Below are 7,236 nucleotides of genomic sequence, written 5' to 3'. Positions count from 1 at the left end.
GTATTAGAAACAAATTTGATACTGGAAAAATATAAAAGAATGTCTGAATCAAAATGAAAATATGCTAGCCTATTTCATATACTTTAAGTACAGACATTATTGTCACTGTGATTGGTGGATAAATCAAATCCCTATAAAGGGGAAACATTTTAGTTGCAAGTCATAACCTCTGTCCTGCAAGCCTCTTATTAGAGCAGATATGAGATGTCCTTTCTTCATTCTCTCCTTCATTGACAGGCAATGAAATGACCAAAACTCAGGAAGCAAATAGCATTTACTACTGATATTCCTTACAGCGTAAATTTCCAGAAGATCCCATAAACTGAAAGTCTCTTTAGAGAAGGGCTATAGAATAGTGTTTTCTGTAACTCGCTGGGTTTAACATTTTTCTAGGGGGAGTTGGTAACACTGAGAAGTCAATGTCTGTAGTATGGCAATGTCAGGTCAAGGGATTGTCAGAAATAATTCTGTAACCAAGAGCTGTTCTCTGCTAGTTTGGTCACTTCTGTGGTTGAACACATGAACTTAAGTCTTTAATTCATTCAATGATGGGTACATAGAACCTTGTTTTGTTTTGCATCTACAGCTAATCTGACTCTAGTTTTCTTTCATCTCTAGGAGCAATTAATTGGTAACAGTCATATAATGATTCTCACAAGAGTTGTGATGGCTACTGCAACTTTTTTTCTAAAAATCTGATAAAGACTATATGAAGTATGAATTCAGGGATCTTACATTTATCTGCTTAATGAATTTTTTCAGAGAGATCTTAACATCATTTCAGACTAACATAGGCAGGATAAGAAGATATCAGAAGTAAATACTGGCTTTTCCATCTACTTTATTAGTTTACGAATGAAAAGCAGCAGGGCCACACAGTCCAACGGCAGCCCCTTTGCAAGAACATCTGACTCCCTCCAGTTTCCCCTGGCTCCCAACGAACTGTAGCCCTGCATTCTGCCTGCATAAGAAGAAATCACAAATGAATAAAGGTTGGAGAGTTGCTTAAGACAAGAGGTAAAGATGAGCTGCAATGGAAATTGACTGGATGTTGCAGACCTCACAGACTTAACCAGCTAGAAGGCTCGTAGTAGTTTAAAAAAAAAAAAAGCCTTTGCTTATAATTATGATGACTTAAATTTATTATACTCTACTACTTCAGTTGTCTAAAACATTGGTTCCTAGGTGACAATGCTGACTCAGTCGTGGTAACGAGCTAATTTAGAAAAAGTTAAAGTAGAGCTCTCATGTGGGAGACAAGCTGCACTAAAATGGTAGAATTTTACAGATGAACTGAGTATGTCCATACAGTGCAAGGACTAAGGGTGGATCAAAACTTAGGAAATCAACTTCAACCTATTAAAAATTAAAGATTCCTTTAACATTTAACCACTGATCGAAAAAGGTAATGATTTCTATATAATTTTCCTTGTGGAACCAACAGTAGGTAGGGCTGGCTGCTGCAGTCCACATAGTCTGTGCGATCCCATTTCAATTTTCAGAATGCCTCTTTCTCTTTACAGTCCTAATTCCCATTAAAGATTTTAATAAATGATAAAACTTACCTTAAAATTAATGTAAAAACTAAAGTGTGACCAGACAATATGCTGTAGCACTGATAATTAAATTCAATGAAATGATCGGTCTTGACAAATAGTCTGTAGCGACTTGCATGCTGCCAAAGATAGAGCCTGCAAATCTGTAGGACTCAAATGCTGTGAGTGCCCCTGCCCCTCCTCCCTCCATCAAATCCATAAAGGCAATCTTTGAAGAGATACCAAGTAAGAGTCTTGATATTCTTCTACCAAATTAACAACATATTAGGAACCAGTTTGGCAGATTATGAGTGATTGGTAAAAATTTCTCTTAACTTTGAGAATTCCCATGTATCCTTAGGCAACATATATAATTTTAAGAAACAGCTATAAAAACTTTTCTTAAAATGTGAGAAAACACAACACAGCCCTCACCATTATACTTTTCACACTTCAGTTCTTTCCATTAAATTCACAATTTGAGCTATAAGTAGGATTAGCATTTACAAATCAAGTTGGACTAGATTCTTCCACAATGCTCCATTTTCTCCCTAGCTTTGACAAATATATTTGAGCTGGTATGTGTGTTCCTGAATACTAGAATAAGAGACAGTCTTATTCTGTTAGGTTGCAAATTTCTTAGGGTTTCTGCTTTATTATTCCCTGATACCCACAGCAGAAGTTGAGAGATATAACTTAAATAATTAACAGGCGGAAAGTTCTTCTACAATGAAGGTGCTTTGTTAAACTCCATCATACTAGAATAAGTGAACTATAATTTCTATACAATGTACGAACTAAAAGATTTGATGACAACCACAAGATACCTGATAAAGTAAGTATATTGACTTAGTATCAATGAAAAGAGTGGAGATGGCATTTCAGCTATAAAAAGGCAGGCAAAAAAACCTTTTCTAGCCATTTAAATATTACTCAAAAAACGAGTACAACTGAGTAGAAAGGAAAACCAAAAATACTGTATGCACCTTTAACAATGTTCTTGCAATCTACTGATATACAAACCTCTCATTTTTTTCAGGTAACACAAATTCAATTTGTACTGACAGGAGAGATTAATAAAATCCTTTCATTTTAGTTTTTAATACCATACAGTGAAGTTAATAAATTCTGTGTTCTGATTATTCTAAAGAAAAAAAGGCTGGAAGAGGGACAGGGAACACAGTATGGACCCAACATTACTCTAAATAACAATTTTTACTTAAGAAGTCATCAAGCAATGGAGTGTGAAGGATTCAGTGATGTGTCTTATTTTTGGACAGTAGTTACCTTCAGATGGCATGTTTATTGGTTTACGTCTCCTTTTCCCATTTGCACTTCTAGGTTTTGAAGTGCCTTTTCCTAAAACATAAGTTATTTCCCCCCATTCTCTTATTATAAAACTAATTTATTTTTTAGGTACAACTCTTAACTATCTAGAAGAAACTTTTTTGTTGTTAACTTAGAAGCTGTGAGTAAATAAATGCTTTATCATTCTTTCAAGGATTACTAAATTGACAAAGGGTTTAAATCCCTAAGATAAAGGGAGAATGATTACCCTAGGAATTACCTGAAAATGGAATAAACTTTTCCTTTTATTCAGAAGTTACTACACATTGTCAGTATACCCTTTTTAAATAAGCAGGAAGTGGGGGAAAAAAAGCTTTTTTAAACCTCACCTTTTTTTTTTAATGTCTGAAATCTTTTTGTCTTAATATGCTTGGTAAAATTAGTCTTTCAAAGGAATCAAAAATCAAATCTAAATACACCTCAAACCTTTTTTTTTTTAACCATAAATGAATAAAATCATAGGGCTTTGGACATAAACAACCACAGTAGTCTTTTTTTCATATACATCATTAAGTTACTTCAAGTGCAACTGAAAGCTATAGCACTTACTTCTGGATCAGTTCACATTCACTTTGTAACCTTTTGTCTTTTTTCACAAGAAAAATACAAACTGATCCCAAACATATTAAAGTACATCTGTGCATTAAATCCCTGCTCATTTCACATAAAGTAGAAAAAAAGTCAAACATGTTCTAGTGCTCAATGTAAACATTTTGAACTATTAATTATTTATTAATTTTCCTTAAAGGTACTTAGCAGTGTGTGTCACATATTCAAAGTTAACCTTAGGAATAGCACCGTGACCAAAAAAACCCATAAAAATGATTCTTTCTATAATCCCTTAGTTTTACTTCAGAACTTGAGAAGCTACCATTGTCAACCATGCTTTCAAAGTCACCAGGCCAATTTTTGGGGGGGTTTGTTTGTTTGTTTTTCAGATGAAACCAAAATACTGCTTCTACACACAAAGGCCTAACCGTTTTGGACAAAATGAACAATTATGAACGGTTGACCAGCCAATCAATTAAGTTAATTCAGTCCAAAAGATAAGACTAGTTCTACTGATGAAGCCTAAATGGTCAAAGTATCATTTTACCAAAAGAACTGATGTATTTATGAATATATTCCATATTTATTTATGGATTTTTTTGGTACCTTTTTCCAGGTGATGGTAAACATGGAGTTATAACCCTGAGAATAGATATAAAACAGAGAAGCTTAAGAAGAGTTAAAATAAATTAATGGATACGACATCTATCACCATTTCTTAAAATTAAGGAAGAGCATGCCATTAATTTTTTTCAGGTCAGTAGTCAAGGACAATTATCCTGACTCAATCTGTTAATAATACAGTTAATACGAGCTTTCAGAAGAAAATCATCATAGTTTTGAAGTGGTGATAGCTCTCTCAACAACCAAAGGAGAGGTAGGTATACCACCTACCTCAGTTGGTAATGTCTAAGAACATCCTTCCCCTTATACCAGAGTAGAAAGAGAAAGTACCTTCTACCATGTCAACTGGAAAAGATAACTAAAAAGTAGCAACACTTAAGAACACTCTAACACTGATACCAGAGTCTGATGCTTTTCCTTATCTGCCACCTTAAGGATACACAGGAGAAAAGGGTTAATTTTGTCTGAAACCAAACACAGTTAGGGCCAATAAATAACAAAGGGTGGGAGTACTGTAACATACCCCCTTAGCTACGAAATATGTAAACCACTTGAATCAAGTCCATCTTCAGGCACAAACAAGCTAGGAATGGCCACCTATACTGTTTGGAGTAGCACAACCTATCAAGTAAAAATATTTGGCTCGAAAATAAGTGTACTATGGTATTTGATGATGTAAAAGTTACGCTTTAAGTGGATTTCAAAATTATTTTCCAACAACACATGACAGTTTCTTAGATTTAAACTAGAGGTCACTAATAAAGATACTTAGTTGCACCAGCAAAGAATGCTTGGGATTGCACATGGCAGCAGTAGACTAAAAGAGATGGAGAATGACATTTAACTATTTTCCTATATAAATGAGATTTGTGATTGCACTCTTAACAAAAATCAACTCTACAATTTCAAGAGATAGGGGGAAATTACACATAATTTACTCTTTTAGCCCTGTACACTCTATTAAAGAACACACTTTATCTAAATCTAAGGCACACAAACTCCTCTATTTCACAGAGTAAGACTATGGAAGACCAAGATTTTGGTTAAATTCCGTACATGGAAACCAGGAGATCTTGGAAAGACAAATTATATAGCATTTTGTTAGTGCACAATTTAAAAGAAAATGCTAGTACTATGGTCTGGCCTTAGAGGTTTATAATGCACAAACGTTAAAAAAAATAATAATTTACCAGCACTTTATAAATTCAAGTTTATAAAATATAATGGATGATATTTTCCTTAAAAATAAAGAAAAAGAGAAAGACCCAACAGGGCTTTGAAACAAAAATTGGAAACCATTTCAATGAAAATGACCAATCTGGTATAATGCATTCTACTCAAGTAGCCAGGGAAAGAAAAAAGTGGTAGGTACCTTGCCTACTGATCATGGTTACCCCTCCCACAATTGTTATGTCAGTATGCACAGAGTATTTATGAAGAATCTGTAAACAAAGGTCACATGAAATTCATACTACAATAGGACTGGGATTAGAAACTACCACCTCTTGACGAATTCTGAAAATAACTGTATGACAATTGCTACCATGAAAGTAATGCTCATTGGTTTTGATAACCAGAATGTCTAGTGTTTAACATATTTCAAACTCTTGCTATATGTAAATACTGTCAAAGTAGATCTGCCCCCAAAATGAAGCATATTTTGGCACCTGTGCTGAATGCTGCTACAAAGGCAAGCAAGTGCAAATAAAAATAACAGTCATGATTTAGTCACATTCATAACTTTTCATAGAAAAATATAAATATATTCCCTGAATTGTAGGACAAAAAATAATTTCAACAGCCAGCTTTCACTATAAATTCCAGTCCATTCCCTCTTTAAATGAACTGGTTTTCCCTCAAGGTCATAAGGTGCAATCATCAAAATCTAACACATTTTCTAAGCTTCTATCATCATCCCCATCATGGTATCTCACGGTCCTCCTACCCTGATTTCTCGTCTTTATTTTTGAACGCCGAAGAACTCTTTTAGATTTTGCATAGTCCACATCCTCCCAGTCATTATCATCCACGTTTAACCTAGGACGTTTGCTTTGTCTTTGTCGTCTCACGGTTTTAGATACGTTAGCTGTAAAAGTTTTACCTTTTCTAACTACTTTTGCTTTTCCTTTCATTTTCCTCTTTTTGGTTTTTGTATCATCAGTAAAGTCAGCATCTGATTCAGTGGCAGACCCCAAATCTGAATCAGATTTGGGACTAGTGTCAGGTCCACACTTTGAGCTCCCTGTTGTTTCAGAAGCTTTCACATTTTCCAATTCAGGATGCAGTCTCTTCCTTTTCATTTCTGCCATCTCGGCTGCTTCCTGCGAATCCCGCATCACTTTGGTCTTACTGAAAGGAGCCTTCCCATAGGTCCTGAGTCTTCTGCCATTCCACCTGCGTAGCCCATAATTCAGTTCCTCTTCAAAGTTATTCTCTGCAGTAGCCTTTTGCACCGGAGTTGACTCAGAAGAACCTTTTCTACCAGTCTCGTTCCCTGGAATATGGCTTTTTGAATCTTCCTCCGAAGACCCAATCAAGGAATTCTTTGTTTTAGAAGGTGCAACATTTGTTTTGTGACTACTGGTATGCCTGTTCTTGTGTCTTGAATTCAACATACCTTCAGAGTCTGAGTCTTCATTTAAAGACTGATTAATACTTTTTGTACTACCGTCTGAGTCGGCTTCAGGTGGCTTCCCTTCACAGCCATATTGTTCGTTTGGCACGTCACAGTTTACATCTCCCTCAGAATCACTCACTATCTTCTTAGCTGTGGTACATGCAAAATGGAGGGACTTTTTCCTTCCCTTTTTGCTTCTAGTACACACATTTTCTAAACCGACGTCTTCCACATCACTCATTAGCTTGATCCTAGTAGCAGCGGTGGTGGCACATCTTCGAGGAACTCTTAGGAGACCCATTTTGGCTTTTGATGCTTTCTTAACCACCTTCGAATTGCTGTCTGAGTCACTGGAACAGACCCTTTTCCTGGCAACTTTTCTGCTTTGTCCATGGTCTTGTGATGCAGAGTCTAAAAATTAAGAGTACTCTTTTAATCTTTAATAGAAGATTAAGTCTAAAGGAATTAAATGTTCAACATTTTAAACAACTGAAGTCCGAGATTCTTTCTAACTTGGAAAGAGGGTGGCGGTGAATGGGTTGGGCTTTTACTACTTTAGAACAG

General features: G+C 35.4%; 1 protein-coding gene across 3 annotated transcripts in view; it reads right to left on the bottom strand.

Annotated features, from left to right (window-relative positions):
* Positions 1-1,094: 1,094 nt before the first annotated feature.
* Positions 1,095-7,236, bottom strand: part of BRWD1 (bromodomain and WD repeat domain containing 1) — a 120,408-nt gene continuing 114,266 nt past the window's right edge. For all 3 annotated transcript variants that reach the window (XM_022552928.3, XM_089910233.1, XM_089910234.1), the window contains one exon: positions 1,095-7,083. In XM_022552928.3, coding sequence (XP_022408636.2) covers positions 5,918-7,083 — 1,166 coding nt within the window. In that variant the 3' untranslated portion in view covers positions 1,095-5,917. The remainder of the gene's footprint in view (positions 7,084-7,236) is intronic.

Source organism: Delphinapterus leucas, chromosome 4, assembly GCF_059928025.1.
Source record: "Delphinapterus leucas isolate spDelLeu-1000000601 "Yukka" chromosome 4, BTC_Dleu_Yukka2, whole genome shotgun sequence".
In the NCBI taxonomy this organism is placed as follows: domain Eukaryota; kingdom Metazoa; phylum Chordata; class Mammalia; order Artiodactyla; family Monodontidae; genus Delphinapterus; species Delphinapterus leucas.
The sequence above is the reverse complement of the archived record's forward strand: the minus strand, read 5'-3'. Positions and strand labels throughout refer to the sequence as shown.